Source organism: Pelodiscus sinensis, chromosome 15 (assembly GCF_052426305.1).
Source record: "Pelodiscus sinensis isolate ZL-2025 chromosome 15, ASM5242630v1, whole genome shotgun sequence".
NCBI classification, from domain to species: domain Eukaryota; kingdom Metazoa; phylum Chordata; order Testudines; family Trionychidae; genus Pelodiscus; species Pelodiscus sinensis.
In genome coordinates, this window is record NC_143066.1 from 16,818,608 (window position 1) to 16,832,275 (window position 13,668).

A 13,668-nucleotide genomic window follows, 5' to 3' on the forward strand; every position below is an offset into this window, starting at 1 on the left:
TTGGTAAACTGTGCACACGGGTTCATGTTCACATCCCTAAATATTACTAGAGTGTATTATTTGTGCCAAAAAAGGCTGAATTCAGCTTGCTTTATGCTGAGGGTAGTTTGTTACAGGAATCACTTCAATTCCCTTCCAATCTTCTTTTTCAGTCTTGCAAATGATTTTGTAGGAAAACTGACTGGTACAGTGCCATATGCAATAAGGAAACTATGGAAATTGCTGACTTCACTAGAGACAAAACTAGAAACAGATACTGCAAAAGCTAATTAGTTCAAAGATAAGGTATTTTGTGACCTGAAGAAATCCCAGAAGCGCACAACTAGAAAAGGAGCCAAATAAAAATGGTGGGTCTAAATCGTCCCCAGTTGTAAACGATGGGATCCAGAGCAAAACTTCTCAGTTCAGATCCCTTTTTGTAATGAGTTCTGTATCTGAAAACCATGAACTTTGCAACGTGAACCTTCCTCCTCTTCTCAATGGCCCAAACAAGAACCTCAGAACTGAAGTCCACTAAACTTTGACGAAGTTTGGATCCAGAACCAAACTTTTACCCATTACTTGCCATAATATTATGCTTCCCACAGTCTATCACCCCACAAAACAAATAGTACCAGCAGAACTGGAAAATATGCTACAACTTTAAATTGCTGGCTCAAATGCCCCTTTACAACAACCCTGCAGTCTGTAATAAACATAAGGAATTACAAGGTTATCAATAACTGTGTGTGCAAACAGAATATGCTACTATAAAACGTATAAACTAGAAAGATGTATGCAGAGATGTGTGCCAGTAAATGCAAGACTTTCGGGAGTGGAACCTGTCATGTCTAGGTCTTGGGTATGCTCACAATAACAACAGTAACATTGTATTGGTAAAAAGATCACGAGTTCTTGTTTCAGCTATACTACTGATATGTCCCCCAAAGTTGGATTTGTCTGTGAAAGTATAGATAACACACCTGATAACTCACAGTATCCACTCTAACTCATCTGCTGAAGGCTTTACCCATGAAAGCTCATGACCTAATAAATGTATTAGTCTCTAAGGTGTCACAGGACTACTCGTTTTTAACAGTTTTGATGTAGTTTCACACGGATACCCAGCACTTCATGAATGTCTATTTATGTAATGAAATATTATGAGAATTGTAATTGTTTTCAATTTAAATTTACATCTCCCCACACAAATCTGAAACACCAACCTTTGATTACTGCAAATTATTTACATTAGGAAAACTAAAACCAAAATTAAAACTAATGCTGATCCATTCCAAGTTCCCAATCCTATGCTCAGACCACTAATCACAGCAAGAATCTTGGAATGTTATTGGTTTAATTTCCTTAGCTGAGAGAAGGGAAAGAGGAAATTTGACTAAGAAACATGCTCTGCCAACTCAAGGACACATTTCTGGATTATAAACCAAGCAATTTTGAGTCTCATATGCCCACTTTGAGATTAGATATTATTGAAACTGAAACTGGTAATTTACAATAATTCTATAGAAGTGCCACTTAATCCTGTGTACACATACTAATTTGATTTTAACCAGATTCAAGCAAATGAAACAATGCCTTAAAGATGCTGAACAGTACAAAGATAGCAACATATCTTAAATACAAAAGTGACATTACAATGAAGATTATTTCATAAATAAAAAGGCATGCCATTCAGTCTACTGAAAAAACACTCCAAGGACCAGAAATGCCCCCTTTAAAAAGGCTGCAAGAAAAAAAGTGTGCAAGATGGATATGAATTACAAACACAAAATATAGCTTCAATCTTTCTTTATAATCTGATATTGCTTTTTCCAATATAATAGCAAGGACCACCCTGGAATTTATAGGGTTAAATGTTCGTAAATTATTATATTTTCTACTGGAAGGAACTATAATAAATCCTTTCAATTTCTCAATGGCCACATTAGGTTGACTTAATTAATTCAATAAGTAAAAATCAATTGAATAAGAACATAAGAATGGCCATACTGAGTCAGACCAAAGGTCCATCTAGCCCAGTATCCTGTCTTGTGACAGTGGCCAATGCCAGGTGCCCCAGAGGGAGTGAACAGAACAGGGACTCTTCAAGCAATCCCTCTCATGTCACTCATTCCCAGCCTCTGACAGAGGCTAGGGACACCAGTCCTCCTCATCCTGGCAAACAGCCATTGATGTACCTAGCCTCCACGAATTTATCTAGTTCTTTCTTGAACCCAGTTAAAGTCCTGGTCCTCACAACCTCTTCTGGCAAAGAGTTCCACAGGTTGACTGTGTGCTGCATGAAGAAAAACTTCTTTTTGTTTGTTTTAAACCTGCTACCTATTAATTTCATTTGGTGACCCCTAGTTCTTATGTTATGGAAACAAGTAAATAACTTTTCCTTATTCACTTTTGTCACACCAGTCATGATTTTATAGACCTTAGTCTCCTCTTTTCTAAGTTGAAAAGTTCTAGTCTTTTTAATCTCTCTTCATATGGGACCTGTTCCAAACCCCTAAGCTTTTTTGTTGCCCTTTTCTGAACCTTTTCCAATGCCAATATATCTTTTTTCAGATGAGGCAACCACATCTGTATGCAGTATTCAACCATAACATAGTACCTAGTACATAATAACCATTCCCCTCTCTCTGTCCTTCATGATCATTAGGATCTATAACAGTTTCCATTAGCATTCACAAACCACAAGCTTTGGGTGGTGCATGGTGGGAAGAAAAATCAGACCCAGTATAAGCATTTTACATTTTTCTGGAACATCAAGTCAGGGCCACATTACCCATTAAGCACAATAGGCACAGTGCATAGAGCCCAAGAAAAACCTTTAGGGCCTACAAAAATTAATAATTGAATTGAAAATAAGAAAAGAAAACAGCTAAATCAAACTTAATAATTTGTTAGCTTTAGTCAACAAAAAACATACATGTATAACATACAATTAACTTTTAGGTGTATAGGCGATAGAGCATTTCTCTAATTTAAAGACCTATGATTATGAGAGTGCCTAGGGCCTACAAAGAACTTAATCGGGCCCTGCATCAAGTAACACATAGTTGGCACCCAATCTGTATCAATACATACAATTTCAAGTTAGATCTTTATGGAACAAAAAGTAGAAGTAAACCCACTCAAACAGACCTTTTTTTGTTTGCATAGTGCCGGAACAATGGGATTCTGATCTGTGACTGAGGCCTGCATGATCTATCACAATAAAAATAATATATTTCACTCACTTCATCTAAAAGAGGGTGACTTTCTGCTAAGGGATTGAAGGGTATAAATAAGAAAAATGCTGGTCCCTTCTTCAGTTCATTGTTTAGTAGAAGGCTTTTTCCTCCATGTGGTCTCAACCAACGTATAAGTGTCTCTCGATTTTCTAAAGCCCACTTGCAAATATTCTCAGCTGTGTAGTTCATGACTTCACTTGGATAAATCTTGAAAGGGAAAAATCATAATTAATCCTCCTCATTTATTTAAATACACTGTTTACTAATGAATGAGGTACATAAAATGTACATATACATATATTGTTATATATATGTTGGCACTATTACAGCTCTGACTTACTGACATTATTCAAGAACCATTCTCATGCTAGTCATCATTCCACGTATACTTCCCTAGATACTCTTCCTTGTGCCTCCCCAATGAGTAGTACCATGAGTAGAATCTCACTCTGAAGTTTCGTGCACTGTATTTCCAATTCTCAATTAAGATTTATCAAATGGTAGTCAAAAACAAATTGTAAAGTAATTTATTGTTTCCGTTTATTCTTCTGTTTTCCAGTCAAGCTGTCTCAATGTTGGTAAATGCTTTTATCTCTGTATCTAGTAGCTCTGATTACAACTTGAATTAATGCTCTCTGCACTCCCTCAATCTTGTTCTATTATTACTTCTTTGCTGAATGCTGATAATGAAATGAAAAGAACAAGGGCCCTGCCTAAAGCAATGATTCTTAAACTTTGGTTTGGGGCTGAACAAATTAATGCCATCTGCCTTTTTTCACAATATGTTTGACAGACTAAAATAGATACACTAGACTAGAAATAAACCATCGTATTATAATCCTTTAGTATGTTTGATTTTATTTACAAGCAAAAAGAATTTTGACTTCAGAAAGTTACCTGTATAAGTATCACATTAGTCTTGTCAACAAATGTGCTACCAACTAGAGGTTTGTGAACATTTCTATAAAAGTGTGTGGAAACTCTGAACCATCAACATGCATCCATTTCAAAAAAATTTCCAAAATGTTTTCAAGTGACTTTGGAATTTTGTATTTCTCCACTACACCTGCTACAAATCTCTTCTGATGTTTATTTTCACTAATGTGAAAGACCCCAGTTTCCAGATTAATAGTGCCACTCACCTTGATACATTATGGTGGGATACCAGAAAAACCTCCCCACTATGTCTCTAATTTCATCACATTGACTCCCTTTAAATGCATCTCCTTTAAGATCCTGATGTAGCTGGGACTGCAATTCAATAGCTTTGGTATCACTGTGTGTGATTAACTAATTCAATGTTCTAAAAAAAGAATTTAAATTGTGGAGTCACTTTCATGAATTAAAGCATGCTGTTTATCATGCACCATTATCACAGGTTTGCACAGACACCAATTACTGTTTCAGGTGATACATGAAAATCTTTCTTCATAATTTGAGTAGAATAAACCAGAAATACCTTCCTTATCTCCATATCATTTCCACAGTTAACGAGGACATATACAGAGATAAGGCCTTCACACAGAATGGCTATTCTGAAAGTTGTATTTCAGGTCCTTAATTGCTTCCCCAGCCTCAAATTTCAACTAAAATTAACATTCCCAGCTACCAGGCCTCCATGAACATAGCTGACACTAGGATTAGTGTTTTTGAGTTAACTCATTTAAGTAATTTTTCTAAGAGTGTAATAGATCAGGTATCTTTAGAACTCAATGTGCACCACATGTTAGCTTTGAACCAAGGAAAAATACATTATACACAATTAATATTTCTATTGACAGCTATTACCAATCCATGAGACATTTCTTAATACTGAAAGTTGCAAAACTGTCTACATTTTGTATCTTCCCTCACACTCCTAGGTAACCAAAAGTTAGTTTATCTTAAATTTGATGGCAACATATATTATAATGTTTCCTTCTGGGTTACTATGAAGTATTAAAACAATTATTTGGCAAAAGAGATGAACACTGTTTTGGCAATTCAGTTCAGAAAATAACTTTGACCTTGAACACTGTTAAAAAACAATTTAATCTGCCTTTATTTAGAATTCCTCTCACTTTATAGACTGTGCATAGTTCTGAGGCTCCCAGTGAACATCTGCAAATCAAAGCAATTGAACACCACAACATGTTTGTTTATTATTAAAGAAAATAAGAGCATGCCTATATATAGCAGCAACCACTTTTGCCCAGCTAAATCATCACAGCATATGAACAGATTATTATAATCAAAGATGACAGAATAATCATTTACTTCTCTTGTAATTAGAAACTTATTAAAATCTGCATTTTTCTAATTATACTCTCTTTCTCCTATCTGCATTGTAAACTGATGAAATGCATACAGGATGTTTGTACAAATAATGTTATCAAAATCTGGGTCACTAAAATTTGATTTAACACAATTATATTAAAATAATGATAACCGCTAATTACAAATGTAAACATACCAGAAAGATAAAGAATGTTACTTATTTTTTCCCGTTTAGAAGTGTGAAGATTTCATATTTTATTTTAGAATTAGAATGTCTGTTGAATTTCTTCCTAGAAATTGTTACATGACTTTTCAGGATCAAAACTTTCAAGATAACATTCACCATCATTCAAACAAAATCATGCTCAGCAGAAGTTAACTCAAAATGATGGAGGAAAGGCGAGGCAATTTATCGAAGTTCTGCATTATTAAGAAACTGTTCTTGGTGCTCTCATCTTCTGGAGAACCACTTTTTAGGATGCACCCATCTCTCTTTGGGAAATTTACTAATCTCTTCTGACTACTTCTCATTTTTTTCTGATGGAAATTCTCCACTTCACTGGGATTTCCAGTTTTTAATCAGAAAAGAGAAATGACAGAGTTAGCATAGGCTGAGGTTTATGTTTTGCTGCTATAGGTTGTATTTCCCTTAACCCGGACTGCCTGGTCTGGCACCATCTGTGGTCCAGATGTTGGACCACGGGTGTTCCTGGACTAGAGCGCCCAGGAAGAGGGAGGTCTAGCGGAGGGGCAGGAAGTCTAGAAGTCTAAGCTAGACAAATTCAGACTAGAAATAAGGTGTAAATGTTCTAACAGTGAGAATAATTAACCATTAGAACAATTTACCAAAAGTTGTAATGTATTCTCTCTCCATCGCTGTCAATTTTAAAACCAAAACTGGATGTTTTTCTAAAACAGAGGCAGGGAACCTTTTTTGGGTTGGGGGCTGCTGACCCAGAGAAAAATCATCCAGGGGCCACACACAAGTGAAAAGCAAAGTGAGACGCCCCTGACTGAGACGGAGAAAGACGCTCTCCACATTCCCCTCGCACACCAGAGCCTAGGGGGCCCAGGCTAGTAGACTTAGTGTGCTCCAGCCCTGTGAGTAAGTGGCTGGAGTGCCAGTGCATGTTCCCTAATGCTGAGCCTCGGGAGCCGGATCCAGTCAAGATAGAGGCCACATCCGGCCCCCAGGTCTGAGATTCACCACCCCTGTTTTAAAAGATACACCCTAGGAATTATTTTAGGGAAGTTCTATGGCCTTTGTTATAAAAGAGGTAGCTGATCACAATGATCCCTTCTGGCCTTCTAATCTAGGAATCTATGAAAAGGGATGTAAAGAATATGGAAGGGTACACCCCAGAGTGGATTTCTCATTTATGATCTGACTAGAAGATTTACCCGTCATTCCTCAGATCCTTAAATCAACTTTTGTTTTTCTTCATTTGAATCACTGTTCTAGGGTATGGCTGGGGATGAAGGATTCAGTATGCAGGCTGTCCTGCGGAGAGAGGACACCATAGCCCTCTCTCACCACAGCAGTTTGGAGTCATGTGAGAAGCGCTTCTCCATGGCTGCTGCAGTTCCAGAGGGCACAGCTGGGGGAGGGGTGAATGTCCCTGGCTGGGGCAGCTCCAGGTTAATTCGCTGCCCCCTTTGCTCCCAGCCAGATTGAGGAATGCAGCAAACTATGTACTTTCCCCTTACTTCCTGGTGATTCTGTCTCTTTTCTGTATGGTTTTATGAGAAGCAATCCCACTTCAGGCACACCCCGTTTTCCTGGCACAATCAAACCCTTACCTGGCTTTTAGTTATGATAAGAGGATGACTGGCACATTCAGGCTGCCATTCAGCAGCCAAGGAAGAGCACTATAAACCTTGAAGACTATAAACCCAGGCAAATTATTAAAGCATGGAGGTAGTTCCTCGCTCTCATTCACTGATTCAGACTCCACCACTGGTCTTCCTAGCCTGTCTCCTGATTTTGGTTCTGATCACTGGCTAGACTTGAGTTAGTCCTAAGTGGCACACTGGATCTGGTCCAAAAGGAGAATATAGCTGACCCTCCCAATAAAAGGGACCATAAAAAAAGTAAATTTAACTTTTTACTTTCTAGGGGAGAAAATATAAAAGAAATCTATCATAGTAGAATTTAACTTCAAAAATGGTAACTGCACAAAAATGAGAAAGCTAGTTAAACCAAAATTAGAAGGAACAGTCACAAGAGTGAAATTCTTGCAACTCCCATAGTCCTCATATTTTTATACATATAAAATGGTGATCTTGCATATGGACCATGGCATATGAGTTATCTGGGGAAATGAATCTGCTGAAACCCACTGTTATGAGATTATGTTTGTCCGAGACAGAACATCAACATTGGCTGCCCGTCGCAGGTGAGCCACAGCCTGTTATACCTCAAAGGCTGGTATAGGGGGCTCTGTCTATGAGGCGGAGCGCTTCCCATATAAGGGCATATAAATTAATTATCTTCCCCTGCTCGCTCCACCCACTGCAGTAAAAGATCAGCCAATGGACTGACTGGTGGTCAGGCCTGCTTACTCCACGCACTGCGGCAAAACCCAACCTATGGGGTGATAAGTCCACAGGCAATAAAACAGGCAGCCGAACCCTCTCACGCGGGGAATCACATGGAGTGAACATCTGGCCTGATCACCCAGTCGCCTTGCGCCCCCCCCCCCCCTCGTGTCTCATTGAGCATACCTCGAGTGGGTCGACCTGAGTGGAGAAAGTTTGTGAGCATGTGGCTGGTACTCGTGTTCCTGCTGTCTCCAGAACCGGTATGACGCCTCTTCCCCGCAATTATCCCTATCCCAATTGATTTTCATTTCCCCTCATTGTTTATTTAGTAACAGTAGTTTAAGAGTTATTGTGTTAGTTTTTAAATAGTGGTTGTTAAGGGTTTTAACTGTTCTTTGTGTAATATAGTGTAAATGGTTAGATTTATGAACAATATCAGTGTGAGTTCGACTGTTTCTAACCCCTGGGCAGTTATTGGGAATTATTATGATTTAGAAAAGCCTCAGGGAATTGTTTTATATTGTTTGGTGATTTGTTTGTTTTTCATTCTGATGATTGTCTGGCGACCGTGCATGTGACTAAGTTTACAGTCATTAGGCGCCAGAGTCCTCATCAAAATAAAATCAATCTTTGTTTTTTAAGCCCCCAGTTGTGGTCTCATTCTTTCCGGCATCCCTTCGAACCTCGTGTATTATGGGGACTGACAATGTTGCATGGTTGGCACTAAAACATGATATACATTGGACAAATCAGCCAGCTATTTAGCTCCCTACAGACAACAGCGTGGAAAGTAACCAATGCCCAGGCAGGGTATTAAACAGCCCTCAACAACCACTGTTGAGAAAGAGAGCCATATCAGGGGAATTGCTTCACCTTGCCTGGGACTCAGCAATACCCATGAAACATGCCTGGACTTGTGTTCTGCAAGAACATGAACTAAGGGTATAAAACCAAACACAGCAGGCCCATGCTTTGCCTCGTCTTTCTTCTCCCACCTATGCTGTAAGCAACAAGGACACTGAGAAGAAGATTGAAGGCTTCAGCAGAAGGCTGTTCCTAGTTTAAGGGACAAATCTGTACATTGTGAATTACAATATCTAGTAGGGTGAGAAAAAACTACTTAATTTAGATGCTGCCCAGTTTAATAGGCTTGAGAGTTTAGACAGCATGATGATATTTTATTGTCTTTTGGTAATTAACTCTTTTTGCTCAACACTTAGTCACTTAACATCTATCTTTTGTAATTAATAAATTTGTTTGACTGTTTATCTTTACTAGTGAGTTTGCCTGAAGTGTCTGTTAAATGGCTCACGTGTCAAAGGCTGGTGTATATCTAATTTCCATTGATTAAGCTGTGAGCTAATTAATACATTAATACATCATCCTGGGCAGTGCAAGGCTGAGAGCTGAGGGGATATGGCTGGTGCCTTTCTCTGTGATTCATGAGCAGCTCTGGGAGCATTCATAAAATATAGCTGGGTATGGGGCCCCACATTCAGTTGTGCTGTGTTACAACAGCTCCTGGAGAGGTTTGCTGCTGGTCACTTGTAAACCATTGTGAGAGGCAGCCCAGGCTGAAGAGTTTAGGGGACACAGTGATTCCACAATCAGTATCCTGTCATAAAAGGAAAAACTCTAGCAAGTATAATTAGGCAGGCCAAAACAACAACAAAAAGAGCAACTAGCAAAAGGCAAAAAAACCTAAATGGCAAATTCTTTTTTAAGTACATCAGAAGTAAAAAGCCTACCAAACAATCAATCAATCAATCACAGGGTCACTGGGCAACTGAGGTGCCAAAGGAATACTCAAGGAAGAAAAGGCCATAATGAAGAAGCTATGTGTATTCTTTACATAGGTCTTCACTGCAAAAGATATGAGAGGTATTTCCCACAGTTAAGCCATTCTTTCTAGATGACAAATCTAAGGAACTATCCCAGACTGAGGTGTTAGTAGAAGAGATTGGGACAAACTAATCAAACAAACAGAATTAAGTCACTGAGACCAGGACCCAAGACTTCTGAAAGAACAAAAATACGAAATTCCAGAACTACCAACTGTGGTATGTAATCTATTGTCTAAATCAATTTCTGTATCAGATGACTGGAGGATAGTCAATGTAAAGCTGATTTTAAAAAAAAGACTCTATAGATGACCTTTACAATTAAAGGCTGGTAAGCCTGACTTCAGTGGTAGGCAAATTGGTTGAACCTACCGTAAGAATAGAATGATCACACAAAAGTTCTAAAGCTAAGTAGGCAGTCATAATAGAAGAGGAAAGATACGGTCATTGATCAGTAATTGGTTAAACAATAGGATACAAAGGGTCAGAATAGTCAGTTTTCATAATGGAGAGAGGTAAAAAGCAGGATGCTCTTAAGAATCTGTACTGGGACATGTGCTGTTCAACAAATTCATAAATAATGTGGAAAAGGGAGTTAATTGTGAGGTGGCAAAATCTGAGGATGATACAAAATTACTCAAAATAGTTAAATCCATGTGATTGTCTAGTGCTCAAAAGAGATCTCACAAAACTGGGTGACTGGATAAGAAAACGTGACAGCTTTATGAGTGCTCTTTAAAGCACTGTCATATATTCTATGTTCATATAGTGCCCAGCACATTCAGTCCAACCTAGTTTGTCTCTGGTTGCTACTGAAATATAAATGTTAACTAATAATAATAGTACTCACAAGTGAAGTATTGACGTGTCTATGAAGGTATACACTTCCCGAGCGCGTCAACGAAATTTCCTTTGCAATTTGTTTATCCGTGATCACTCCGAAGCGTATTGTCCCAAGGTAATCTGAAAGGATAAATTTCTAGTTTTAGTAAAATTCTGAAAAACTGAAGAATGGGTTAACGCTTTTATCTTGCTTTAAACAACAATGATTTTATCATAATAATACTTAGCAATCATGTAGTGCTTTTCAGCTGGAGACCTTCAAGAACTTTCCCAAGGAGGGTCACTATTATTATGCCCATTGAACAGACAAGGAAACAAAGGCAGAAAGCTAATATAATGCCAAAGAGCAATACATAACAAAACAAGAAACAGGAAAATGATATTGGCTTTCTGCATTTGTTTATAAGCAGACACATAGGTGAACATCATAGGCTGAAAGAGAGTCAACATGGGGCTTTTGCCTCATCAACCTTTGGCACAGTCAGCAGGCATGTGGATAAGGGCAATGCACTCAATCATATACTATTTGGATTAAAAAAAAAAACTTAGAAAAGATCCCACGCCAAAAGCTCTTAAATTAAATAGGGAGTCATGGGATAAGAGGAAAGATCATGTGATTGATCAATAACTGGTTAAACGACAGGGAAAAAGGTAAGAACAGTCAGTTTTCACAATGGAGATTGGTGAATAGCAAGATGTCTAAAGGCACCCCATGTTCTTTATGAAAATATGTTGCTGAATAAAATATGACATAACTGGAATATGCTGTATGCAAAATAATTATTTAAGGTACCATTGGAAAGCTTGTAATCTGCTGAATGTCTATACATTATTTATGTGCATGTATCTTTCCAGTATTTGAAGTCAGAAATATGAAGTACTGGAAGATTTACCCAGTGTTGCTCAGGTCTTTAACTGAAGATTTTTTTAAAAATAGATGAAAAATGTACATTTTATTTAAATAATTGTATTTTTTTTAAATGAAGGCTGGAGGGAGGGTTTGGGAGTAAGGAGAGGCAGGAAGTGGGTGGCTTAGGGCAGAGAGTTGGGAGGTGTGGGTAGGCTCAAGACGGGGGTGGAGCCCTCTTGCAGGCTGTGAGGAGCATTGAAGAAAGGGATAGCCTGCTGCCTGTTTGGGGAGGGCGAAGCTGGGGGCACTACCTCCTCCTCCAGTGGGTGCCCCCCCCCACATCCTGAAAGTTGTCTGGGAAGGGGCCAAGCTCAAGGGGCTGCTCCCCCCTGCAGCTGTCCTTCCATAGCCTGCAGGCTGTCTGGAGGGCAGTCTCTCCTCCAACGCCCCCCACAGCCTGCAGGCTCTTCACAGGGGGGGCAGGCTCTGGGAGCTGTTTCCCCCTTCCAATGATCCCCACACAGTTTGCAGGGAAGGCTCCATACCAGGGGGAGGGGAAGCTCCATACCAGTGTACTGGAAAGCAAGATGATGAAGCCCCATCTTGGTGAAGGCCACTCTCTTTGTGCTGCAGCTGCCCCCAGTGGACACTCTCAGCATTGCATCCTCCTGTCTGTCCCCGTCCCTTTTGCACCCTCTCCACCCTACTCCTTCCCTTTCCATGTTATGAAATATGGTCCCATTCCCGGCACTCAAATTTTCTGGGCACAACCAATCCCTGACCATGGTTTTAGTCAGGGTAAGAGGAAACTGCATACCAAAATTTGATGGTCCTAGCTCCTATGGCTCCTACAAACAGACTCACAGATGCACAGACAGATGGACTCTCAAAGAGACAGTTGCATGCTGACAAAATTGAGCTTGGGGTATACTGCCACCTGGGCAATCTCATTGCTGACACACCAGCTCCATCATCAAGGATAACGTTGTGAACGGTATCATGGACTAGATTATAACCCACATGACAGTGTGTCACAAGCTCTCTCTCTCTCTTACCTCATCATCATGGTACAGGAAGTCCACAACTTCTGACCGAGGTTGCTACAACAGAGAACACCTTTTTAAAGACCCTGGGAGTGGCAACAATGCCTATACCGAGTAGTCTACTGAAAGTGGTCAGGGCTAATTATGAATCTGAGGAAATATCAGTGAGTGGGGTAAATGTCCATGTGAAAACAGACATCCATGTTGACAGCTGTAAACTACATGTCTTTTTCCAGGGATGGAATTACAATAGATGCTACCATGACCATGTGAAACTTCAGTCTGAATAAATTGGTTGAGATGGTAGAGACTAAGAATGGGTCTCTAAGTGCCTGCCTGCCTTTCTATCTGTCTGTCTATGCTTATCATAACCAGTTAACCAGTTACCTATTCACATCCCTAATCCACAGGATCAGTGCTATTATATTTTAACAGTCTCTTGGAGGAAACCCTGTAACATGCCAGATCCATGAGGAATCTCAGGACTACACAACCTCACCACCTCTGAAACAGGCTTCACTGCTCCTGTTTCATGCTATCAATTCTCCCCTACGAGTTCACATTAAGACAGACTGCTGGTCAGAGAACTGTCTACTCACTCTTCAGGAACTAATGCACTCAACAAGCATATGAAATGCCACCAAACAGCATTTTCAAAACAGAGCAGGGTTTATTTGACAATTTGAGCCTAGCACTGGAAGTCGTTATGCTAGCACAAGGAAATAAAATCTAAAACATAGTCCCTTTGGCCAAGTCAGCATAATTCTCCAGCCAAACTGTAGCAGATTCCCATCTAGTCTGACCTCAGTCAGTCCCAGGCAAGAGCAGCCAGCCTCTGCCAGAAGACCATTCCCAGATCTTTGTCTCCAGTCAGGACCATGTTGTGTTCACAACTGCACCTGCCAGAGCCTCCCTCTATTGAGCATAGACTGTTCAGTCTTCAGGGCTTCCATTGTTTCTCTAACCCTTTTATTACCCTAGCTCAGTTTCAACCAGTCTCTCAATGACAGATTCATTCCATCCTGACAGCGAAGTGAGACGTGTGTTTTCTATGCTGTTCTGAGAAGTGTTAA

At 39.6% G+C, this 13,668-nt stretch overlaps 1 protein-coding gene across 2 annotated transcripts in view; it reads right to left on the minus strand.

Annotated features, from left to right (window-relative positions):
- TXNDC11 (thioredoxin domain containing 11) overlaps positions 1 to 13,668 on the minus strand; it is a 103,394-nt gene that overhangs the window by 28,859 nt on the left and 60,867 nt on the right. For both annotated transcript variants that reach the window (XM_025190141.3, XM_006134121.4), the window contains exons 6-7: positions 10,710 to 10,822; positions 3,228 to 3,428 (exon numbers count right to left, since the gene is read on the minus strand). In XM_025190141.3, coding sequence (XP_025045926.3) covers positions 3,228 to 3,428; positions 10,710 to 10,822 — 314 coding nt within the window. The remainder of the gene's footprint in view (positions 1 to 3,227; positions 3,429 to 10,709; positions 10,823 to 13,668) is intronic.